The following is a 27580-nucleotide window of genomic DNA, read 5'->3' on the forward strand; positions in this document are numbered from 1 at the left end:
TTATAGGATCCAAGAAATGAATCAGACTTCCACAATACGATTAACTACCTAAGTACTATTAACTTAATTCATTGCGTAACTCTGGTTTACTTTTTTGTCCTCTAACTTCACTCTGACACTTCTAATGAGTTATTGTTCGTTGCTATGTAAACGCAATATTTTGTTATGCATGGAACTGGTCTAGGCTAACTAGTTATCAATAGTCAATACATCCTCGTATGATTCCGCAAAATAACCCAGATAAGTTTAATTAATTCTTGAGGAAAACATCTGTTAGAAAATTAAAACACAATTATGTATTTGTATAAAGACAGATTATATATCGTTAGATATCGTTAGAACCGGATGGCAAAATTATCAGGACATGTTGACTATAAGATCTGGTTTTCATTGAGAAAGACCATTTCGAGAAATTTTAAAAAAATACATTGAAACATTACAAGAACATGTTTTCATCGAGAAACACAAAATTGAAAAAAAAAGTTAAGAAAGAAATAGAAACCTGAAGTCATTGTTCTATTATTCTGGAAACTTGTGATGGGTTTTCTCTCCCAATAAATGAAAAACAAGGAATAAAAGAAAAAATGTTTGTAGAAAACGCCTCACGTAACACTATTTGTCAGAAGCAATTTTTCTCAAAAACAATGTTGCTCAACAAATAATATCAGAACCTATAACCTATCCATCATAACCTATTGCATTTCCTGCTGGAATTGTTCGGATAATAACCCGGGATATAGATACCGTGTTCCGATTTCAAAAGGCAACCAAATTATATATGATCCGTGCTCGTAAATCAAGAATCCTCTCATTCTACGAGAATTCCTACCCATTCTATATGAATAAGCGAATGAACTTATCCCGTGGGATCAAATTCACATCCTCATTCAGCGATACGTCTCCCGAGTGAGTATAAATGGATTTGTCGAATTCTTCTATCCCTGTTTCCTATACGAGGAGGGAAATAATCCGGTTATTTATTTCATGTTCGTCCATTTCATGCTAAAACACGTTTGGTCTGTTCTTTTCTCATTTCTTACCGAGGATAGATACGTGTGTAGAGAAAATAAACTATTCTTATATCAATCACGTGTGTATTTTGAATAATTTTTCCACGATCATTGATTGTACTTTCAAAATTTTTATATAATCGAAAATATCAGCTAAAAACAACAGGAATCTCTTTCAATTTCAGAAAAACTTCCAGTTGCAACAACGTCAATTATAATTAAATGATACCTACCATGAAATTTTAATTCTACATTATATGTGTATACAATACAGGAGGCAAATGAATAGTTGGTAAAGAACTTGGGGTGATTCCTTGTCAGAAAAAATTCTGATTATCCCAATCTCATAATATGACTCCTAAGAGCCAATTTCACCAAGAATATAATCCGAGATTAGACATACGAGGATGTGTTGATATCTACTTAGTACTTAGCCTAGTCCAGTTCCATGCATAAAAAAAATATTGCGTCACTATAGCAACGAACAATAACTCATTAGAAGTGTCAGTGTGAAGTTTCAGGTTAAAAAAATAAACCAGGGTTACGCAATAAATTAAAAGAAAGAAGATGTCCACCGAAATTGTGAAAATCGAAAAATTGGAGTATCGAGCCATCATCAAGTACCTGTATTTAAAAAGGTTAAGAGGTAAGCAGATTTACCAAGATATGCTTAATACCCTTGGTGGTAAGGGTGCAACTGCAATGATGAGCGATCGGAAAGGCCAGTTTCTGTGTCAGTCCCCGAAAATATCGATGCAGTTCATGACATGATTTTATCAGACCGTCAAATTTGGCTAAAACGGATATCTGAAGTACTGAATATTTCATACGAACTCGTTCATCATATCACGTCAATTTGGTTTGGACATCCCCAAAGGTTTGAATGTTGACCAAAAGCGTGCAAGGGTAGAGCATCGCCTTCGATCTGTGCTCGATTTGAAAACGATGTAGACTTCTTAAACCGAATTGTGAGATGAGACTTGGGTACATTTCTACGATCCAGAAACAAAGCAACAATCGATGGAATGGCGACACTCTGGTTCTCCAAAACCTAAGAAGTTTCGTGTCCAAAAATCTGCTGGAAATGTTCTTGCTTCAGTTTTTTGGGATTGCCATGGAGTAATCATGATTGATTTTTTGGATAAGGGTAGAACAATAACCGGAGACTATTATTCGACATTACTAACCACTCTACGGGAAAAAATTCAAGAGAAAAGACGCGGAAAGCTATCCATTGGTGTATTGTTTTTGCAGGACAACGCCCTGCACACAAATCTCATGTTGCCATGCAAAAAATTCGTGATTTAGGGTTTGAATTACTAGAACTACCCCCTTATTCACCAGATTGGGCTCCATCCGACTATCAGCTCTTTCCTCAACTGAACGAAAGTTTAAAAGGACGTAAATTTTCTTCCAACGAGGAGGTAATGAAAGCTGAGCAAGAAGAAACATTTTTTTTTGAAAGGTCTACAGACATTTCAGGTTCGCTGTAATAAATGTATCCAATTAAGAGGAGAATATGTTGAGTAATAAAATATTTTGACATTGAAATTAAGTTTGGTTCTATAGTAAGCTAAGAATTTTCAATATATCCTTGGATTTTCCAAATTTTTTTATAATCGAAAATATCAGCTACAAACAACAGAAATCTTTTCGGGAGGAATGAATTTGATTTTAGAAAAACATCCAGTTACACCAATGTCAATAATAATTAAATATTACATTATATGTGTATACAATACAGGAGGTAAATGAATTGTTGGGAACAAATTTAAGGGGTGATTCCTTGTTAGAAAAAATTTCATTATTTCTTTATTATTGAAATTCTGATAATCCCAATCTCATAATATGATTCCTAAGAGCCAATTTCACTAATAATATAATCCGAGATTATATTCTATATTATTAATTTCAGTTAAAATGGAGTGTTGTGTGGTTTATCTACTCTCCCTACTTCCCTTCATTGACAGAACAAGTGTCAATGTTAAAAACAGTTTGTTTGAATTTTAATCTGAGTTTAAGTTAAGCGAAGTTATCACCGTTTGCTGAAATTAGCCCTATAAGGCGACAATGTTCTAGGAGGAATCCAGTAAAGAGGCTCAAGTTATTCTAACCGAGATCCAAATACTTCTTTGATCTTGGAGTTTCAAAATCCCTAAGGAACTTTTGAATGATCTATTCCTGGAAGATTCCTCCAGAGTAGTATATCAAAGAGAGTTCTGCCTCACTTGATGACATAAGCTCAAAATTGGAAACTTGACTTCGCGCTCGGTTATGTTTTACTCGATCGTTGTGTTGACCATGGGGCCCCCAGAATATAGTTCCCAGATGTTTGCAGAGAAGGTAAGGCCTTCAACAGCCGAAATACAGCCCTGGAAATTCTCTCCTGCATTCATGATAGCAACATCACAACAAAATAAACACAAAAACTTGACCGAACTTTCGAATCCTAAAATGTCTGGTGGAATAACTTTTAATCGCTGCATTAAAATCTTCAACTGTGCGGTTCGACCGTAGAGGAACGTTGTGGCGAGGAAACGGATGTCGTGAAAAGTTTTTTCGATAAAACTGGAGACATCTGAAAGGTTGCAAGCTCATCTTATCGCTTTGATTTACAATGTACTTCGGTCTGCCTTTTCTGCGGCCACTAAACTTTGTTTCGTCTTTCAGGAATCGATGGAAAATGTTTGAATATACTCAAAGGGAGTTTCGGGGATCAAAACGCGATGAAAATGTATTCCGGGGGTATAATGGCGGGTATGAGAATTTTTTACACCGAGTCAGGGTCGGCTTGGGTCGTAATAGATGGTAAATATGTAGGCTTAATGCATATTTTGATGCTACTACAATCATCATCACAAAAGATCTGACGCTAGTTTTACCAATAGAATACGCTCATAAAGAAAATTCCATTGGTTAAACTGGTGCGCATTGATTGCATATTATAAAAACAGGGCAATAGTTCCAATCATAGATTAATCTATGGTTCCAATAGTTATTTGTGCAACCAGTTGGGAAAAGCAGTATTTTTCGTAATGAGCGTGTTTTTGTGCAACGAACGATGCAAATTAAACACTAAACGGTGGTCCTCTCCAAAATAAAAGCTAAAAAAATAATGATGAACCCTTGAAATTCAAAAGAAAGTATCCAAACTTTTGGATTTTCATCCCATTTATGCAGTGGCACCCAACAAGTTGTCCTTGGACCACCAGTGGTCCGCAGAAGCCAAAATATGGTCCGTGAACTTAGCACATGGAACTTCGAAGTTCGCGAATGATTTACAGTTTTTTATTTGATTTAACCGCTGCTCTCAGACCAAAGAGTTTAATAGATGGCGTTAGTGAATAGAATCAGTAGTACAGTCAATACAAACTTGCTGAAAAATTAAAGAACGTCGCAAAGATATTCATTTTTGAAGATAACCTTCGAGCTTTTATTTGCAAACTTCAATTGTGATTATACGTAAAAATTTCCAAAAATATGAAATCAATTAAATAATCGTCAAGACCGAACGGCTGCATCGAGCTCCATAAAATTTTCAGATTTATTACTAGAAGAGTTGCTCTTTCAGAGTTTGTATCACAATTCCATTTACGTTTATTGTTATTGAGAGATAATCAACTCAAAAGTGACTATCGAAAAATTTACAAAAAGATGGAATCAATTAAGTAATCGCGTAGAGCAAACCTTTGCATCGAGCTCCATGAAATTTTCAAATTTATTACTAGAAGAGTTGCTCTTTCAGAATATGTATCACATCGACTCGAAAAGTGACTATCGAAAAATTTCCAAAAATATGGAATCAATTAAATAATCGTCAAGACCGAACGGCTGCATCAAGCTCCATAAAATTTTCAGATTTATTACATATGGTCCCTGCTCACAAAAATAATATAAAAGAGGTCTTTGGCCAAGAAAAGGTTGGGAACCCTCGCTTTAATGGAAAAAGTCTAGGGGTTCTCAGCAACTGAAAATCTATCTATATATTTCTGGCTCCAGAGTGTGTTCTTACAAGCTGCTAGTGATTCAGGTTGGTTTTTGGTATTGGGCATCAGATCTCTTGATCGGTTTATCGGAAAAAATTTCATATGAGTGTCCTCCTCTTCAGTGAAGCCATAAAACTTTTTCACTATAGTTCTGGGGCATTGAATTTTCAGATAACAATTTCGTCATAAAGAGGAATTGCCTATTAGTTCCTGTGGAGTTTTCATAGGTTCATATAATAAAGTCATAAAATTTTATTTATCATCGGCGTAAAACTCAAACTAAAAGTGGGAAATTTCCATAGAAATTCGGTATAATCCAAGAACTTTGATTGAACTACGAATTGTGCATATATTCCCCGCAAAAATAGCCTACAATTTTTGCGTCCCTCTTCCTATAGAGCATTATCATCTGGCCGAAATAACTAGCTACCGCCGTTATAACCGAAAAACTCGAAAAATGATTGATTTTCTCGTCATCCAAGATAACAGGCTTAAAATGAATTTCATGAAAATATATCTTTTGTATTCTCTTGTATAATTTTCACGAGGTTAAGAAAGCACTTTTGATTTAAATATAGTTTCTTATGATGGTTTCAGCCTTTCACTTGAACTAGAAAAAAAATGTGAAATAATTTGTAATTTTCTGAAATTTTCTCTTTGTATTTGTGAAATTTTCTGAGTTCTGGTGTTGTATCTATAAATAGGCTGACCAAAAGAAAAAAATTTTTGAAAGACTCACACTTTTTCTTACAATGAACCACCACTCCAATTTTCTCTTCATTCACACCCTATATACAAAAATGAAGCTGGTGACTTATTGCGTATTTTTCTATCATTACACTCACACAAATCGACCACCTACAATGAAATTTTGTTATATCACCGCTGGTTTGCACAACTGAGTGAGTCTTACTGGGGTTGATGAAAATTTGTCCACACTGTTCACGAGTAACAAATTGGCGAATGCGAGATTAGAATTATTGTAGATAACACTACCTTAAGCCACCTGAAGGAGCTATTGTGATAGGGAAACAAGTAGATATACCGATGGAAAACTCATCGTTAGATATTAGTAATTTAATCCTTAACCCTAATTATGAATTTCCACTGCGTATCGCCTCATTAATTCAATTTTGATGATTTCCCATTGATTTCTGCATCTGGTGTACCACCAGAATTTTGTACAATTTGTTACCTCGATGTAGTTTTATCTTCACATACAACCTAACATCCGTTTTTCGTAATGCATAACAGTACCTGGTCGTTTAATCACTTAACCAAAATTAATTTTCTTCCTGCGAATGCAAAGTCGCAGTTAAAGTAAATAATGTCCATATTAGTCCAGAAAACCGCAGAGGGAACGTTATATACCGTATGGACGGTATGGTATGAGGGCACGAGTGAGAGCAATAAAAGCTGTTTATTGCGGAAATATACTGCGAAATCGATTCCCACCGTGAGTAAAGATAGCCTATTAGGCTGCCAAAATTGGATATGAAAATGTTAATCTTCTGCTCGGCTGTTTATCTGCTGGGACGAAATAATATCAGTCCATAACGCCTACTGATAATGACGACCATAAGGGGAGAATAATTAAATTTTTGGGTCATTTACATGGGTTCACTATTTGCGGTAGAAAATTTTAATCATCAGGAGTAGCGATGTTGTATGGGGGGGAGTCTTAGGGACAAAGCATCTCTCAAACTTCGGTCGGCCAGAGCTTTTATTTTTATAAATATAAACAATGAATCATGTATGAAGAAGAGTATCTTCTTCATTTTTTCAAACGTCTAATTATTTTGTATACCTACTATTATTGAATGAAATATGATGTTGCTTTTTGTGTTTCTAGTGAAGTTGATCACTGATTTGTAAGTGAGGGTAAATAGAGGAAATTTCCCATATGGTGTTAATACGTGTAAAAGATGATCCTCCCTCGAAATTTATTAAATTCGTCGATAAGAATAAGTGTAGTCTATTTATTTCAGCAAAGGCTGTAATTAAGACTACAAAATAACCCTATATACAAGGTGTTTTCAAAGGTGAGGCTTTTTTTTGACAGAATGTAGAACTCATCAAAATAAGTCGTTTAACCAAAAATTGTCTACACATACAGGGTGATTCATAACTATTGGGACATAGGCTAAGGGCAGATTGTTAGGACCAAAATATGGCGATAGGACCAAATATACCTCAATAAAATATTGCTGTGGAAAAATATAGAGGGCGTTAAAGTTGAATTTTTTATAAGGGGACAGAATAATACTTTCTTCGAAGTTCGAAGGTCCTTTATTAAAAGAATTAGAAAAGGCATAGAAGTCGGAGGAGGACATGTAGAACATTTAATTTAAGTTTATTCTTTTCATGTTACATTGTTTTTAATTAGGCTTTATCGTTGAAATAAATGAATAAAATAAATAAATCGTTACTTCAAATCCCCTCCTGATGCTCTGAACTGTTCAATTGTGTTTTTCTTAAAAACGGATGAAAAAATATACAGTGAAATTATTAGCAAAAAACGAAAAAAAAATTAAACTTTAAGGCCCTCTATCTTTTTCCACAGCTATATTTTATTGAGGTATATTTGGTCAATCTACCCTTTAGCCTATGTCCCAATAGTTATGAATCACCCTGTATAAAATATCCAAGATGGCTGAGATACAACCCCTAGAAGTTCGACAAAATTTCCTTGAATTTCAAGTACGGGACTGTGGAAGATGACTCCGGCATGGCAAAAACGAAACAAAACATATGGCTGGACAATGAATGGTTCAGTACAAAGTTCGTTGGATTAGATGCATCAGGTCACTTTTGAGAATATCATAACTGTCGTATTGTGCAATTTAGGGTGAAAAAAAATGTAGAAAATCGAGGCAGTTTCTTGAAAGTGCCTATGTTAGTTATGTTGAAAAAGTGTTATGATGTTTCCCCATTTTATCCCATTTTTACGACGATTGTTGGAATGTTCGAACAAGAAGATTGTGATACCCATTGTGAAAAAATTCGTGAAGAATTTAGACAAATTTTATTGGTGAGATTTTGAAGAATTATTTTATTTTCCACACTTGTGTCCTAAGTCTTTTCTGTCAGTTGGTATCGAAATGAGCCATTTCATAAAATCGTGTAAGTTACTAAAAAATAATGACCACAATTCGGCAATCCCAAGTTTCCATTTTCATTACCACGTAAATATCGAACGAGCCAATATCCTAAACGAAAACACAGGGTCGAATCAGGAGATAAGTTTTTCCCACTGCTTTGCGATAATTCAGCTAACAAACGGTCTAGGGTCGTATTAGGATCTTTTTCAGTAATCATTTTCAATTTTTATTTCAACTTTGTCATTTTAAACGTTTTGAATAGGTGATTTTTGGTGAAACGCTTCATTTTGAAAAAAAAGCCTTATCTTCAAATACTCTCTTTATATAACGAATATTTATGTTTTGATATTCTATTCCGATCGTTTTATTATAAATACACTATAAAATTCAATATGAAATCTGACAAAAAAAATGTTGATTCTATTGAAGGTTTTCCGTGATAATATTTTTTTTTAAATAAATTTAGAAGACATCTATGTATTTTCAAACACTCACAGAATGTTGAATGATGCAAGAGCAATCTTTGCAGCCTTCCTTATAGGAATCTCGTATCATTAATATGAGATTATGTTGACATAATATTTCCTCGAAGTGGGGAAGTTCGCGTTTGAGGAAAAGAAGGCAAGTTCCCCTAGTTGTCTCCAAATCGATGTTCACTTTCCACATTTTCTCGTTTTCCCTTTCTCAAGCAGCATCTTCAGAAAAGGAATGAATATATTTCATAAAAAGCACACCAAAACCATCAGAAAGCAGAACAAACGTCGTATTTCATGGAATTCGTTAGAAATGAAACGGGCGCTGAAAGGAGGACCCATAAATAAGGAGCAATTTTTCAGGGGATCAACGATACAGGAACGGTTGGGGTCCTTGGTCCTTTATTTCGAGTTTTCCGAATATGGAAATATATGTAAATTGGGGACTGCCGGCTTAATAGGAACATCTGCAGATGAATTAGAATGCAGTTCAGTTCGGAATTTGATGGTATCTCCGAATTGGGAAGCAGAACAAACATTTGTTTGGAGGGGCCTCCAATTAAAAGACACTTTCTGAAGTTCATCAGGAAGGCAGCAACCTGCTCATTGTAGGCTCTGTTTTCTTCATTCACTAGGCATATAATGTAGTATAATTCGACATTTTTGGGGCAAGAGGAATATATGGTTTTTATAAAAGCCACTTCATTTTTAAACTGTACCTATATAGAAAACAGAACAATGAAACTTCACACTATAGTTATTACCTACAATAGCTTTGAATGGGGGCAATTTTTGCTGAAAAGATTTACTCTGATATGTTCTACCTTCTATCGAAAAAGAATTCAATTTTTAAATCACTCATTAGGTCATTCGGGGCAACTATGCGCACTTTTGCCTTTCAAGCCATACCTTGTTTCAAATGTTGAAGTTAGGAAAATTAAAACATATTCATAAGATAGAGAATTTTCAAATCTATAAAAAAACATCAAAAAGCAAACAAACAAAAACGTTTTCTTTCCGCAAAAAGAAATTTAATGGTGAAAGTCGGAGTGCGTTCACATGCCCCGTATTGCGGGTAAGTGTGCGCACCCTCACGGGGTAAGTGAACGCAGTGCTTAGTGAACGACACAATCAAAACAAATTACAAAATAATGTCATCAAAATGTTATAATATTAGAGAAATGATGTTTATTGTAAATACAGAAGCACCTTTTTACAAGCACTGCATTATTGTTCGTGCCACCATTCATGGTGAACACAACACTTGATACATTCCTCTGTTGGTGGCTCTTCATATTTTTCTGAACAAATAGGACAATATTGATCGAGTCTTAACCAAGAAAATCAACAATGTCATAATTTATTCCTCACTGAACTAATGCCCATATAATGAATCTATGCGCACACTTACCCGCGCACACTTTCCCCAGAAAGTCAAAATTGTAATTGACGTTCTTATAGAGTTGAGCAGCTAAGAGAACCTAAAATTTTGTATTATATATTTAGATTAATATGCGCATGATCGAATAAAATATTGTTGAACACTGTCGGACTCGGAACTTGGACCTGGCAGAATTTGCAGAGATGCTAAAAATTAACAAGAAAACTAGTGAATTTGATTGATTGCAAATAAAAAGTTAACGAAACGTCGAACGGCGCACTCCTATGAAAAACTAATTTGGCGATTCTGCGCCCTTGCTTCACCCAAATGAACCCCCCTTTCATACATTGCATAGTCGAGGATATACGCACTGCGCACACTTACCCTCTGCGCTCAGTTACCCCGAATGACTCTACCGGTGAAATATCAGAATATTCCATACCTACTCATAACGTTCAATTCAGAGCTATAAAGAAGTGAAGCGATGCTCTTTCATACTAGTAATTATTTTACTTCCACATAGACCTTCGCATAATATTGATATTGAAGATATTCTTCATCATAAGAGATAAAACGAAGTATGATCAGCAAACGATAATGATACTTTCACCTTCCATCGAGCTCCATAAAATCTTCAGATTTCTAACTAGAGGAAATGCTCTCTCAGAATATGTATCACATTTCTATCTACGGTTAGTTTATTGAGAGAAAAACTACTCTAAAGGTGACTATCGAAAATTTTCCAAAAAGATGGAATGAATCAATTAATTTATCGTCAAGACCGAACGGCTGCATCGAGCTCCATAAAATTTTCAGAATTTATTACTAGAAGAGTTGCCTTTTCAGAATCTGTATCACAATTCCATCTACGGTTATTGTTATTGAGAGATAATCGATTCGAAAGGTCACTGACCACCCTGTTGTATGTATGTATATGTATATGAAAGGATATCCTCATTTACAGGACTATTAAAAAAAAAAAAAACAAGACGATGATAGCTTGGAGAGAAACGAAGTTATGAATCATATGCGGACCCCTGGGTCAACCCTGACGTCTCTGACCAAAGGTGCAGTTCATCATTTATATGGATGAGGAGAAGCCTGGGTGACAAATCTGATACTGTCCACAACCACATGTATACTTCTGTTGGTAAGAAGGGACAATAAAGGAGATTACTATGAATAAATGTTTTCTCCAAATAAGCCTCGTTTGACTCTATTAGGGAAAAATACAGCCATCGTATGTACATGTGAGACCGTTTTGAAGAGAATTATCCAACTCGCGTAGATTGTAATCTCCAGATACGCTTCCATTAGGTACTACAAAATTCATAAATTCTAGCCGTTGAAGGCTATAAACCTCCGAAGATATCCAATGCATTGTCGTCATTAACGTTTCATGCAAGCCTAGCTCCAGTTAAACGCCCACTTCAACAGCGTAGCTTCGAAACAATCCGATACAATCATGCCATTTCCATGGAAGAAAATTAACTGTTAATTACGATTTCAACAGCGGTTCTTTCGAATCCAGACGATCGCTGTACCGTTTAAAATTGATACGGAAAACATCAGACAGCTGTAACTGAACCGAATGCTCGTCACCCACGCTTTATTGATCCACAAATTAAGCCTGTATTAAGTAAAACCCTACAACTGAGTTCGATTGGAGTCATCGGAGAACCTCACTTTCTGGGACGAAACTGGTTCACGTGGAATAAATATATTATAGTCCTCATTGGTCAGCTTTTCCGAAAATATCGATGACCTACAAAGGTTTCGTATAACATCGAAGCTTACCATGGATGGATCCATAGATTTCTAAACAATGTTCCACCATAAATGACCCAGAAGTTTCTAACATTTTTTTCAACGTTCAGGAAGAAATATCTACAAGAACAGCAGTTGGATAAACGATCAAGGTCCTTTTGAAAGCTCAAAATGCCTTCATGTGAGTAGATACGTCTGTAGTATATACTTTGTACAACTTGAGATCATTTTCCTACAGCTCATAACGTCTGTTCAAAAAGCATCCAAAAATATCGTCGAGGTACTGTAAATAGCGAAAAAAAGAGGACCCAGATGGGAACCCTGTGGCACTCCCGAAGTAACATTTACCTTTTACAACATATATTATTCTCACATATTCGTTAAATAGGATTCAAGTCTCTCAATTCCAAACTATGAGAAAATCCTGACAAACTCTGTAGGTATTATTGTTAAATTCAATGACCAATTAATTATTAATTAATTTTACTGCTTCCATTTCTTGAAAAATGTGATTATATTGTAAAACGTAAGGATGAATATTAAACAAATTGGATTTTATTTTACACCTGAAAAAACATCGACTTTACGATACTTCGATGTTAAAAAAAGATCGATTTTTTCCAGGTATCATTTTTATACATCTATATTTAATTGCAGGACATTCACATCCCTAATCGATGCTCTTTACTTTCAGGCGATAAAATTCTTTCCTCAAGTTCATTGAGCTGAAAAAAATATGCCATTTATTTTAAAATGAAGAAAATGATAAACCTTCGGCATAGTCGTAAATAGTTATTTATGTATTTAGGTCATAAAGGAAGCGTTTAGCACTCGCGACGTCGAAATAAAAACACGAAGCCCTAGACGAGGGGGCCTAATCGCTGTTTATGACATGCATAAAATATTCCATGTACCAAGTTCTTGGCCAAAAGCATTCAGAAATTATTGAGAAATATGCAACACAGTAGCGTTTCTATTTTTTAGAGGGTATACCGACCCAAGAAATGAAAATCTAACAACAATATAAAGTTTGTCAGACTTGAACTATTCATATAAAATATGTATAAATTTTATATTGTTGTTGTTCAAATCGTGGGATCGGAATGGGTTAGGAATAAGACACTATTTCATACCTTTGAGCGACGTTTCGCAACTAATTTGTTGCTTCTTCAAGCTCTCGGAAGCAGCTAATGTCCTGTCAACTCCTCTATACAGACTCATAAAATTTACAATTCAACAGATATCGGTAATCAATCAATTTAATATTTTGAAAGGTTAACTGATGTAAACAAGCAAATCGGTGCGAACATACAAAAAACAAAACGATTTGCTTGTTTACATCAGTTAACCTTTCAAAATATTAAATTGATTACCGATATCTGTTGAATTGTAAATTTTATGAGTCTGTATAGAGGAGTTGACAGGACATTAGCTGCTTCCGAGAGCTTGAAGAAGCAACAAATTAGTTGCGAAACGTCGCTCAAAGGAATGAAATAGTGTCTTATTCCTAACCCATTCCGATCCCACGATTTGAACAACAATAATATTAGGAAGGAATACGAAAATAACTCAATTGAATTTTATATTGTATACGTTATGCTTATGATAGTTCCATGTACTGGGTGGGCAAAATTCGTTGTCTACTGAGGGCATCTCGAGAACTATAGCAGCTAGAAGAAAACGGACGACATATTCTCGAGCTCTTTTTTCTTGACTAATGCAAAACTGAAAACAGAATCAGCCTAACGTTCATAGATTTTGAGTTATGAACGAAAATTGAGAAATTGTCACTTTCAATGAAGCTGAATAGCTCGCTTATTTATTACATTTGAAAAATCAGAAATCCCTGTCGTATCTCGAAAATGACTGGATCGAAAAATTTCTTAATATCATATTCGAATTCTTCATAAAAAAGTGCCTGTAGAATGTGGAATTTCGAATACGAGTTCAAATAAGTGAGTTTTTAAGCTTCATTGAAAATGACAATTTCTCAATTTTCGTTCATAACTCAAAATCTATGACCGTTAGGCTGGATCTGTTTTCAGATTTGGAATAGTAAGGAAAAAAGAGCTCGAGAATGTGTCATCCGTTTTCTTCTAGCTGCTATAAGTCTCGAGATGCCCTCAGTAGACAACGAATTTTGCCCACCCTGTACACTAAAAGTTATATATTCTTTTTTTCACTCATCGAAAGTTCTCGCCTCATAGCTATGATTGGTTGTGTTTAATTCATTTTTTTTTCGAACTATAATATTATTGTTAACTGCCTAATTGATTCTGTGAAAACTTTGTCATATGGGATAAAGTTCACAAGGTGGGGAAACCTGCATTATTATCTACTGACCCACGATGAATATTCCAGAGCTGATTTCAATTTCCCGAACTATTCTCATGAGAATTTCAATGTAACTAACTTTCTAATAGCATTCGGCCACTACTACATACATGAAGCAGTGATAAAGTGATAAGATAATAGTGGACTGAAATAACAGTGCCAAAAAACATGATCCACAACCCGATATTCCCATTTGGCTCATATCACATAAATTCGAAAGTTTGAAGTTTGAAACTGAGTGAGAATATCGACAATGACTACATAACGTTAGGAAGTTTGGTCAGAATGCAATTGGTTGGAGTTAATCCAAAGATATTGCTTTGAAATAACGAATATGTATGTTCAAAGCCAATAGGAAAACACCCTTTTCCTCCAATTAGAAAAACAACTAATTGAAGCTACCAATAAATTTCCAGAAAAATCCTTGTATTCGTTATGCTTTTCGAAATGTTTCAAAATATCAACTATTAAAAATCCCTGTGAAGATTATTTATCTCAGTGTTCGATGAGTCTTTGAATATGAATGACATAAGTGATGTTAAGGTCTTATTAGAAGAGAATTTATCAAATTTCCCCATAGGTAAAACGTCCTACAATCTCAAGTTTCGAAGCTCTAACATCCACCAGTTTCAGGTTCCAAATATAATAAATTTAATAGTCCCCAAATTCCCTTTTCAATATGCGGATAATGAGAGAAATATTTCCATAAAGATGGGGAGGTTAGGAATTTCTCATAAAATCTTGGGGAAGTATAGAATGGTTCCTTCACGATGAGCATAGTCGCAAAGTGGAGAAATTATTCAATATTCTCCTGTCCTAGATTTATGATATGATGTAAAAGTAGTTAAATGATGATTATGGAAAGTTGAAGAATTATAATTCATGATTTATTTCGTGAGAAGGCTTCTGTTGTTAGAGTTATAGTGGATTTTGTACAACTGAAGTATGTACTTATATGAAGGCACTTCGAAATCAAAAAAATTTTAATTTCATAAAAAAGTAGCAAGCTATCGGAAAAATCACAATCCTCAATAAGGGTGATACCCCCCAAAAGTGCTTGTTTTGAGTGAAAAAATTGTGAAACGATACAAAATATCAACCTTAGAACGGAAAATATTCAGACTGTACTTCACAATAACTTTTTTGTTGAAAATTGAATGTAGAATACCTCTGTTGAATTTGGCCAGAGATAGCTTGCACATCCTTCATGAGTGGCCATTTGAAAAGTCACAGAACATCCCGTGTAACTAAGATGTCTAAAACTGTGTTTTAGACATCTTACGTGTAACCCTCAATTATTCATGACACGCTTTAATCAGGTTTCATTAGAGATGCCTACATTTATTTCCTGAATCGAGATATGGAATGCTGCTCTACCAACAAAAAAGCGCCTATTGTTGCAGAATCCTGTAGAAACGTCAGTCAATTCGACTTTTTTCGGAATAAGGAATGTTTGCTTATTATGCTTGTTAATGTACGTATATACATAAAATATTGCATAACTTCTGACGCTGAAATTTGAATAAAATTATTGTCCTGATTCTTATTCCTTGACTATATGTGTTTCCCGTTTCTATTAGAATATGAAAAAATTGCAACTAACCTCATAAAGCTCCAAAAAACAACTCATTAGATATAAATCTTGTTAGAGCTTAAAAATAAATAGAGTACAGACAGTATATATTTATATCATCAGAAATATTTTTCCTCTTCACTTCTCTTCTTCTTTGAGTATCCAAACAGAACGTCTTGATCTCCAAAATATGTAGCTCCCAATCCAATAGCAGTCCCCAAGAACAAAATGGAGCTTGTAATGCTGGAAGCTATTACAACCCTATCAAGCCTCAGCAAGCTCTTTGGGTCGTTAAGACAATGTTTAAACAACTTCGTTATGTTTTCCATCTCAAAAATTGTTGAAAATGAAGAGGAAAATCAAATTAAAACTTTTGATATTTTGATAATAAATAATATTGACTTGTGATTGCTCGATTTTGACCGGAATCAGAAAAAGTCTACAGAGAAATGTAGAGCATATATCATAGAGAATATTTTCAAAACCTCTTCTTCGATTCATGAAATTGTCAATAATTTGTCAGATGTTGGAAAAATAACCCATAGATCTTCGCGACGTGATTAACAGCACATTCCAGAAGTGTTTTTCAAACACTAAACAACAGTTTCATTATATTGAATGATTTAAATACATCTTCATTCACCAAAAAAAAAATGTTGATGAAGTTCACACAAAAGTGAACAAAGTAGTCCTTAAACGACTTAACTTGTTGGGAGATATCCTTTTTCAAATCCTAGAAGGAAATCTCATAGATGTCGATTTCAAATCTAAGGATATGTCATCCCTAATTGCTAATAAAATGGATATCCTGAGGATATCCAGTGGTACCTGAGAGATTATGACATAGAGATGATGCCATTTCAAGAAACTAAAAGCGGAGTTAAAAATAACAATCATAAGGATTGATTATGATGCATACCACCTGCTGATAAGAATATCAACAAGTGTTACGATCTGAATTGCCATCGTCAGGGCCATAAATGGAGTACGCTCCATCGAAGAAAAGCAGATGTTGACCATGGTTTCGGTCTCATTTGACCTCGTCAGAGCAACATAGCTTCTTCTCCGATAGAGAACGTTTGAAATTGATGGTCTTATATTCAATACTGGCAAGCGCTTCTGACTACTATCCAATAACAAAGGGCGCCACCCAGTATGAAACGATATCCGATTCAATCCCCTCCAGATAGAAACCCAGACGAAGACAATAGCATATGTCCCATACTTCCTCTAATTTCTATTAAAAATAACTCCGTAAAAAGGTTTTTTCTTTGTTTTAAATTTTCATATATTTTCAAATTCTTTTGTACTTATTTGTAGTCTGGCCTTTTATGTTGAGAATGAATCAGTTTTCTAATTAATTCAATAGGTAAATGTTATTCAAGACGCAATTTATTTCTCGTTTCATTTCTATTTGTCCAAGTATAAATTTAGAATTCGAAAGAATTTGGTATTTTTGAAGATATCTTCTTTGAACCTTTTTAACCGTTAGAGAACACGGTAAACAGCATTGTATACTCGATCCGTAAGATCAATTACTTGGTTCTTTTTTCAGTATAGTTGCATTACGGCCAAGTTGCATCAAAAAAGTCTTCTTTATGTCGAAACTGATCAAAATATGGTACTCACTCTGACTCGTTGTTCTCGAATATGACCTGTCCCTCGATCTTCTCGTAATCCTTGCCGGCTTTAGCTGTACCATCCTCCGTCCAATAGGGAAGGATCACCCTGCCTCTGGCTCCAGAACACCTCACCACCTTCAATTCGTAAGTCCCAACACTCTCGACCAACTCGTGGTTCTGCTGGTCGAAACGAAAGAGCCCACCATGGTCATCGTCCAGGATGACCACGGTTGCCAGGTTCGGAGACCCCAACGCACCAGCAGGCTTCGCACTACATAGCCTCACGTAAAAATGTTCATCAGCCTCGAAGACATCGTCATCAATCACCTCCAGGGTCAGCCGTTTCTCCTTGTCCCCAGGCTCGAAGTGAAGGGAACCTTTGGCTGGGATGTAATCGCTGTAGGCTGTCGCTGTACCATCTTCTGTCGTGTATTCCACCCTAACAGCTGTGTCCAGATCTCCCTCCCTCGCCACAGTGACTTCGAACTGTCCGCAGTTCTCCAACACTGTGTATTTGGCTGGTTCGAAGAATACTTTGCAACCTGTAGGGTTGTACTCAGCGTTTCCGGATTCTCTCTGTAATTCCGCCTTTACTTCGCTCAAGTCGCTCTGAGCTCGCTCTGAGATTCTACGAAGGAGATCACCGCTGCCCATGAGCTTCCTCGTTGCCTGAATTCTGTAGAAAGCTCTTGATTTGGGTCCTCTATTGAGCACCATCTCATGGGCCATCCTTTCCAAGGCTCCCAAGTCTGCTTGGGGATGCTGTTGTCTCAGTTCTTTCAAGGTTATGATATACTCGTGCTTCAAGTCATCGTGGTCTCCATCTAGACCTGAGAAATCAGGGTTTGCCAGCTCCAGATTATCCCCCTCAGCTTGTACTATAACGCCCCTTCTGTTCATTCTATAGTCTCTTTTGATGTACTTGTACAGCTTTCTGTCGGCCATGTAGGCTGTTAGAACCGTCGCGGGAAAGAAGCAGAAAGTCAACAGCCCTTCCCATATTTCCACAACAGAAGGGGAGAAAACGGCTAGTATGAGGTACAACCAGACGTACGCAAAGACTGACCAAGTGGCAGTGACGATGAACACTCCCAAATGTTTGATCTTTCTTACTTCACCGTTGGGTATGACACTCACACATATGGCTATAATGACTAGTAGATTATAGGCGGCTGAGCCTACTATGGTGCTTGGTCCTAAGTCGCCAGCTTGGAATTTCTTGGCCCAGATTTCGATGATTGAGAGGAGGATTTCTGGCGCGGAGGAACCAAGTGCCATCAAGGTCAAATTGGCCACCGTTTCGTTCCAAACACGGACGACTACGATTTGGGTATCACCATTCGGTTTACGGACGGACACTTCTCGTTCTTGGGAAGTTATGACCTGGAAATTTATAGAAGTTAGCCACTTGAATTTCTGATAAAAAAAAATTTCTGTGTAAGATTCAAAGTTTCGATGAAACCTAGTTTTCCGCAACAAAGCGTTATAATATTTATCCGGAATTACTAGGATGTATTGATATCTAGTTAGCCTAGACCAGTTCCATGCATAAAAAAAATATTGCGTAACCATAGTAACGAATAATAACTCATTAGAAGTTTCAGTGTGAAATTTGAGGTCAAAAATGTAAACCAGAGTTACGCAATAAATTGAAAGATAGAAGATGTCCACCGATATTGTGAAAATCGAAAAATTGGGGTATCGAGTCATCTTCAAGTACTTGTATTTAAAAGGGTTAAGAGGTAAGCAGATTTACGAAGATATGCTAAATACCCTTGGTGATCAATTGTCTTTCGTATGCGACCGTGAAAAATTGGACTGCAAGCTTCAAAAGAGGTAAATGTTCCATTGAAGATGATGATAGATCGGGAAGGCCAGTTTCTGTGTCAGTCCCCGAAAATATCGATGCAGTTCATGAAATGATTTTATCAGACCGTCGAATTGGGCTAAAACGGATATCTGAAACACTGAATATTTCATTCGAACGCGTGCATCATATAGTTCACTTCAATTTTGACATGAGAAAAATTGCTGCAAAATGGATCCCCAAATGTTTGAATGCACGCAAAATCGTACAAGGGTAGAAGCATCGCGTTCGATCTGTGCTCTATTTTAAAACGATGTAGACTTCTTAAACCAAATTGTTACTATAGATGAGACTTGGATATATTTCAACGATCCAGAAACAAAGCATCAATCGATGGAATGGTGACACTCAGGTTCTCCAAGACCTAAGAAGTTTCGTGTCCAAAAATTTGCTGGAAAAGTTCTTGCTTCAGATTTTTGGGATTGCCATGGAGTAATCATGATTGATTTTTTGGATAAGGGTAGAAAAATAACCGGAGATTACTATTCGATATTACTGACCACTCTATGGGAAAAAATTAAAGAGAAAAACCTCTTCCAACGAGGAGGTAATGAAAGCTGTGGAGGTCTGGTTTGCAGAGCAAGAAGCAACATTTTTTTCAAAGGTCTAGAGACATTGCAGGTTCGCTGTAATAAATGTATCCAATTAAGAGGAAAATATGTTGAGTACTAAAATATTTTGACATTGAAATTTTGTTTGGTTCTACAGTAGGCTAAGAATTTTTCAATATATCCTCGTATGTGTGGTGATACTGATGATCATCACAACAAGTGTGTTGGAATGACTTTGGATGGACCTAACTAATCTAACCTTCAATGTTCGTTAATCGTAGGTCGTAGGAAAGTAACAAATAAAAACTCAATCAGAAGAACTTCTATTCCAAACGTGTATTAAAACGCATAAAATAATTGGAAACTTCAACTAAAGTTGGAGTCGTTGCTAACAATGATTCAAAATCTAATTAATTTTCGTTGCATTATTTAGTTGGTGAGTGATAGCTTGTCGAATTGTTAGTTTTGAAATTATTGTTTGGTAATCAAGAACATATCAAATCATTGTCAGCTATGACGTAAACGTAAATTTCATTCGTATCAAGTCAGTTTTTTCATTAATTGTTCAATTTATCCTTCCTAGTAGGTTTTCCTTTATCCCAACTATTTCTTATAGAGGTTCGTTATTTCCCTGTTTTTGCACGCCTTTTTGCTATTCAGTCTTGAGTACGGTTTGGCCTTATTTTGAGTTGAGTTTCAAAATGAACGTATGATGAGAGGCTGAAATATATTTTGAATGAAGTCATTAAGTTTAATACTCAATGAGGAGGTGTAATACGACTTAATTATATCTGAAGAAGCATTCACGACTTTATTTTCATCATAAGTTTGATAAAAATCAAAGATTTACAACTTTTAAGATTGTTCACAAAACTCAATAGATTTGAAGGAAATGAATTCATTATATTATATACCTGTTTGTATATTTCAGTTAAAAATATCCATTTTTTTTCACTGAGAGTCGTGAACATTAATTAATCAGATAGACAACAAAAATGGCTATTATCCATTCGGAATATAAATGGAATATCTAGAGTAGATGTAGTGGAATCTGAATGCATGATATATGATATTGATAAATGATCTTGATATTCCGGGACAATCGATTTTCATTCCAAATACAATGTGCCAAAAATAACCAATTAAATTATGTATAAATTGCCCTCTTATAATGGAGAGATGAGACTACAATATCCTTCTTGAAAATTACAATAATGGTTCTAACATCGATTTTCTGTGTTGTCTGATATATAGGTTTGTCAAATAACTTTCGGAATGATAAGTATATACATGCCTCCACATTGCTTATTCGATATAAGTATTTTATTATTCCCAGTAATAATCTTCTTAATTCGAAAACTATTTTTGGTTCAAAATTTAATTCAGGATCAGTTGTGCAAAACATTAATGGAGTGTAGGGAAAACTCTGATGATGAGAAGGATTGATTGCGAAGTGCAAAAATTATCTAAATTACAATTGGCATTGATGATAACTCTCTGTACCCTGTATAATAATAAATTTTTGCTCGAAGGTATACAGGGTGAGTCTTTGACACGTACAGAGATTTTAACAGAAGATTCTTGAGGTCAAAGAAGCACTTTTTTTCTCATGCCATTTTTTTCGTTTTGGCCCTGATAAAAAGGTATGTATAGCCATTTTAAGTTTTCATAATGAGCTGTGCCACCCCTGGAAAAACAAAATTATCTTTAGAATAACTAGCTAAATCTGTGACAATACACATCTGTGGATCTTTCAAACAGAGTTGTATTCAGCCAAAGTAACCAATTTTTCAAATTTCACAGATACTTTTTGATTTTTGAACATCAAATAACACAAAAAACTCAAAAACGGCGCATTATACGACAAAATATGAAGAATACTTTCATGTACAAAAATGACAAATATTGATTAGATGGCGTCCAACTTAGTTTCAAGAGTTGGGTTCTTTGAATTTTTGGTATTTTTATGATACGTAATGGTCGTAATAAGAAAACTGGAAAACGTGGGTGGTATCTTGTGTTAAAAATAGATTCATCAAATAAATGAGATACTATATTCCGAAATTCATTTCATTCGATAAAACTGTTTGTGAGAACAAAAAATAACATTTCGTTATGGTTTTTCAACAGACTATATCTTTTAAACCGAGCCCATTAGGAAAAAATGATGAAAAACAAAGTGTTTCTTTTGACCTCAAGAATCTACTGTTAAAATATTTGTACGAGTCAAAGACTCACCCTATATGTTGTCATGAAGTATGACCGAAATGTATCTCCCAAGCGTAAAAAAGATAGTTATGGTGCACACTACAGGGTGTAGGTAGGAGGAACGTAGGTAAATGTAATTACTAATTTACAAGAAAATATTCAGAAGTTCAAAATAACATTCCAAAGTAAAATGTGAAAACTTGAAAAACATCCTACACATTTTCCCATCGAAAATAGAGTAATCTATGAATATTTGATCAATCGAATCGAAACTTGAGAAACTTTTCAATATTTTTAGTGGCCACTTAGCCCATTTTCAATATTCCTACATAAGACACTACAATGCTATAGTACCTAAATAACGTCTTTTGTATTCCATCCTTGAATTTCTATTTTGTTAAATATTTATAACTTTCTGTGTGTTCATGATATACATACAGGATGTAAATGAATAGTTGTGAAGAAATTGAAAGATGATTCCTTTTGACAAAAATCTTGTGTGTGCCTTCCATACAATTTTTTTCAGCAGTCCCTACTTAAGTCTCAGACCACGTACCTGTTGATATTTTTTTCTCAAAAACCGTTACTTCAAGTAAGAAATTACAAAAAACCTTCATTTGTTCAAAATGAAACAAGCTATCAGATTATTTTGAATAGTACAGTATGAATAAGAAGAAAGTTTTTTGCGGAATAAATTTTCGGGATGACTTTTTCTACCCCTTTACAATTATAAGGGAACACCTCCAAAAATTTTACTGGCCTTCTAGCTCCCAGAGAATGTATGCTGAATTTCTGTCATTCATCTGGTTTCTAGGAAAAAAAGGAAAAATTGATGCATCTGCAGAGTCAGCTCAAGAAAAATTATATTATATGAAAGACCCACACTATTTTTTGACGAGGAATCATCGCTTGGGACTATTCATTTACATCATAAATAATTGATTCATTGAATTCTTCATATTTTTAAGAGAAATTTCAAAAAAAATTGTGTGTTAGAGTGAGAAAATTTTCTCTAGATACACTCAAGTTTTGCACGAGCCTCGGTAACGTTATTTTAAAACCAAGCACTTGTTGTCAACTCAATCTACCTACGTATTGGGACAATAATTTTTTTCAGCGAACCAAGCAGCAATAAGCAATAGCGAGTTAATTATCTAAATGGGTGACCGCTCAGGTTATGAAGTCTTCCAAGTCCTCAAAAACCCCTGACTCATATCAGTGCTTTGGCCATACTTTTCAAACCTAAGAAAACCCAAACTGTCGGTCCAGAAAAACATCCCCCTTCCCCACCCCCCCTCACTACTAACCTCGATAGCTGCCATGAAGCGATCGGAGATGATAGACACGCCGATGAAGAGATAGGCCAGGATGAAGAAGTAAACAAACCCTCGCCCTACCCTATCCAGAAGTAGCACCTCGTCGAGGGGCCGCCAGCAAGGCAACAGCAACCCATCCTCGCAGTGGATCGTGGAGTTGCTGGTGCCTCCCGTCATTGCGTTCACCGAGAGTCGCGCGAAGGGAGAGGGTTCCGCATGCCACGCACTGGACGAGCGGTCAGGTCGAAACTGAATTCCGTCTGGAGCAGGAACGGCAAACCCCCTCGGCTTGGGGATTTGCGCCGGTTGCAAACGCTGCTCCTTGGGGGTGAACTATATAAACGAGAGCTCAGTCGACAGGTGCGTGAGAGAAAACTGTCTGTTATTCAATACCCTTCAATACTTTGTAGGGTTTCACTACAAGGGTGAGGTAAATGCAGTCGCAGTAAGGGTGTTTACTGAAGATGCGGCAAAAATGTAGGAGTTGGTCCCTTGATCGGAAACATTAATATTTCGTGCAGAAAGATGAGGCCAAACATGCACCACTTCTTATGTCCTGATCTTTTTCCAGGTTTTCATATAACATTCACATAATGAATTGAAGATGCAGATGCGTTGCGTGATCCCTTCTCTTTCAGGCTCTTTTCCTTGGAAAGAGTTGGGTTAGGAGCAACCAAGATCATCTTTTTTTTAACAAACATTCTCCAAAGTTTCAGGAAATTAGTTCTTCAGATGCAAATTTGCTTTTTGCAAGAGATTAGCTGAAAAGTTATTTTTTTTTAAGACCAATACTAATAATCACTTATGGGGCAGAAGACTGGCATGCATGCGCAGGCAAAACAGAACAGTACCAGGAAAACCGTTGATAGAAAGTGTTTGCATCACTGAAGCTATGATAAAACGTGCCCATCTAAGGCACTGGAGATTATATAAGATAGTTTATAGTTTGGTAAGATGGTTACATGTCACTGCTACCTTAAGGTCTATTGTGGCCCCATCAGAGCTGTTCTCACAACTGCGTGCTCTACTGGCTCTACAGCTCGCTCTCCAGCTCCAGAGTTCTAAGGAACTCCAGTATATGATGAGAGGGCTTCAAGGAGGCTACGTCCTCATTCTTCCTATAATTTTCTTTTCCAAGACATTCCTTACGCTGGTTTGCAATGTTGAGGCATTCTGTAACCAGGAGAACAGAAGTTTTCTTCTCTTCCCCACAGAATTTACACTCGTCAATTTCTGATAAGCCTATGTTCATCATATGCTTTCTAATGCACTATGAGGAGGCGTAAGTTAATCTTGCTCAGATGCAAATACTTCTAATTCCGGAGTATTTTTTTGGAATCATTCATTCCTGGGAGGTTTCTCCAGAGTGTTTGTCTTCTGGTTTCTTCCTTCTCCAGAAACACTTTTCTATAGGTGCATTTTCCTCTACCACAGAAAGGCTCTGGGCCAGCAAGTGCCGTTTGTGCTTCCTTTCTCGGGTGTGTGTTGGCTGCCTCATCATTTCCTTTGATTCCAGAGTGATCTGGAATCCAGACTAAAGAGACCTTGTCTATTCTATTGAGATCATTACAGATCTCACAACTCCTCATCTTGTAATAGATAGATTAGCAGATTAATCTAATATGTCATTCGAAGAATCTCCAGGGAATATACGGGAAATAGGACCAAATACCATCAGCGAATCTTCCCACTGATGAGATGATAAACAAAATCAGAATCAAGAAAACATTTGGAGAGGTAACCAATCACTCAAATCCTCAAAATAAATATCAAATAGTATACAGATGGTCCTAAAACCACAACAGTAACTGGCGCGGGAGTATTCGGGACTGCCACCAAATGCACATAATCGTTAGGCCGCTGTCCAAGCGCCTTAGAGATGAGTAGTTGCAATATTGCATTCGAAAGATGTGTGAAAATGAACCTTAAAAATCAGAAATATGATATATAATATATTATATAAGTGATATCTTTCAGATATCGATTGAAATTTATTTTGGGAGGATTTTGCATCTCTTCATAAACTTTTTAGGGTTTTCACTCCCAATCTCTGAAACAAAATCAATTAAAAATGAAATCAACGATTTGCTCCTGCGTAAATTCTTGCACTAATTTGTCAGGAGCAAATTAACTAGAAAAAATTGTTGGCTGACAATGAACTCAAAATAAATAACGTTGAAATTATAATTCTTCGTAACGTTTCGGAGTCTATATCAGTTCATTGTCAGGCAACAATTTTTTCTAGTTAATTTGCTCCTGACAAATTAGTGCAAGAATTTACGCAGGAGCAAATCGTTGATTTCATTTTTAATTGATTTTGTTTCAGAGATTGGGAGTGAAAACCCTAAAAAGTTTATGAAGAAGTGATATCTTATCGAAATAAGCAAAAATATAAAGGTCTGTTTAGTCTGGGTTTCCGGTCACTCGGGAATAAAAGGAAGAGGCCAACAAACTTGCCAGGAGAGGAGCCTAAACTCCTATCATAGTCCCGGAATCTTTATGTGGTACCCTTACCCACAAAAAAGAGTTTCAGTAGAAGGAAAAAACCCAAAGAGCTGAATCATTTCAAAAAGTACCTTCGGAACTTCAACACTGCAATATTTAAGAATAATCTGAGCAAGAGCTACACCTCCTTTCCAAGTCATTGCCTCCTCGTAACCCTCACTTAAAATCTATAAAACAATTTATGGTGGTTTTAAGGGGTACTAAATCCCTCAATACGATACTTCTGAAGAGCTAGGAATTAATTTGTCTAATCACTTATACCTCCTATACAAAACTGACACAAATTAGTTAAGCACCTAAGACAAAAAGTTATGTGAACTTTTCGAAATTGTGAAAATCCCAATTTTTGCTCGTATTTATCAAAACCGAAGCATATTGTAGTAAGGTGCGGTCCTCATCGTTCTTTTTTCTCTAGCTCTCCTTGTTTCAGAGATCCCCTCACTGAACATCGAATTTGGGACAACCACTATACAGGGTGACAATTTAAAAACTTGCCCGGCCAATTATGTCGCAACAAGGATGATTTCAGAGAAATGCCGGAACAGGTCAATTTCTAATTAGTATGGGGACTTATTTTGAGCAGAATTGTAAGCCGAAATATCCTCAACCCTAGGTGTAGGAGCTATCACCCCTAAATTCCCAATAGGGAATAAGGGGTGAGCTATACCTCAATTGAAAGATCACTTGCCCCTCTACATGAATACTATGGTTTGTATATTTTTATTGAGTCCTTGAAGTAGTTACAGGGGGTGACAATTTGAATATTTGCCAGGCCAATTATGTCTCGACAAGGATGTTTTCAGAGACAATGCCGGAACAGGTCAATTTTTATTCGGAGAGGGACATGTTTCTAGCAGAATTGTAAGCCAAAATCTCCTCAATTTTAAGTTCCAGTACCTAGTATTGTCTTGTGAGGTATAGCACACTCTCTATTCCCTATTAAGAATTTAGGGGTGACAACCCCTACACTTAAGATTGAGGAGATTTTGGCTTATAATTCTGCTAGAAACATGTCCCCCTACGAATAAAAATTGACCTGTTTCGGCATCTTCTCTGAAAACATCCCTGTATGAATAATCAGTAGCCCGCCCATGCAGAATAATATTATGGGGGGGCATGCCTAAAAAAGGAACTCTGCAAGCATTATATTAAGGTCTTAGCAAGACTCGATCTGTTAGTTTTTGGAACCCCTCTGGCTACGACATTGTGAATAATTCAATAATTCAAAGAAACATTTCGCGGCTTAAATCACATACCTTATCAGAGGAGAAATTGAAGCCTTGGGGAAAATTCTCTTGAACTGTCCGGTTTCTTGACATATAGATATGGTCAAATTCGAATGCATTCATGGATTATTTTTGATTGGTAACGACAATTCATTCCAGTTTCGTTGAGGAAGGAGTTGTGTTGCTCTGACGAGGTCAAATGTGACCGCAACCATGGTCGACATCTGTTTTTTTCGATGGAGCGTACTCCATTTATGGCCCTGACGATGACAAATTGGCAAGTTCAATTCAGATCGTAATATTTGTTGATATTCTTATCCCCAGGTGGTATGGATCGTAATTAATCCTTATTATTGTTATTTTAACTCCAATGTTAGTTTCTTGAAATGGTATCATCTCTACGTCATAATCTCTCAGATACCACTGGATATCCTGAGGATATCCATTTATATGCAATTACAGAGATGGCATATCCTTGGATTTGAAATTTCCTTCTAGGATTTGAAAAAGGATATTTCTCAACAAGTTGAGAAGTTGCTCTTTCTCGACGAAATGGTATTTCTGTTGATACCAATAATTGATGGTAGCTCTTTGATTCGATTTAGATCGTAACAAATGTTGATTTAATCAGCGTGTGCTATGCATCTGAATTAATTTCGT

General features: G+C 35.9%; 1 protein-coding gene across 2 annotated transcripts in view; it reads right to left on the bottom strand.

Moving 5' to 3' along the window:
* LOC123306744 (sodium/calcium exchanger 3) overlaps positions 1-23418 on the bottom strand; it is a 144845-nt gene extending 121427 nt beyond the window's left edge. For both annotated transcript variants that reach the window (XM_044888865.1, XM_044888864.1), the window contains exons 1-2: positions 23181-23418; positions 17255-18630 (exon numbers count right to left, since the gene is read on the bottom strand). In XM_044888865.1, coding sequence (XP_044744800.1) covers positions 17255-18630; positions 23181-23366 — 1562 coding nt within the window. In that variant the 5' untranslated portion in view covers positions 23367-23418. The remainder of the gene's footprint in view (positions 1-17254; positions 18631-23180) is intronic.
* Positions 23419-27580: the final 4162 nt, after the last annotated feature.

This window comes from Coccinella septempunctata, chromosome 2 (genome assembly GCF_907165205.1).
Source record: "Coccinella septempunctata chromosome 2, icCocSept1.1, whole genome shotgun sequence".
Lineage (NCBI taxonomy): Eukaryota > Metazoa > Arthropoda > Insecta > Coleoptera > Coccinellidae > Coccinella > Coccinella septempunctata.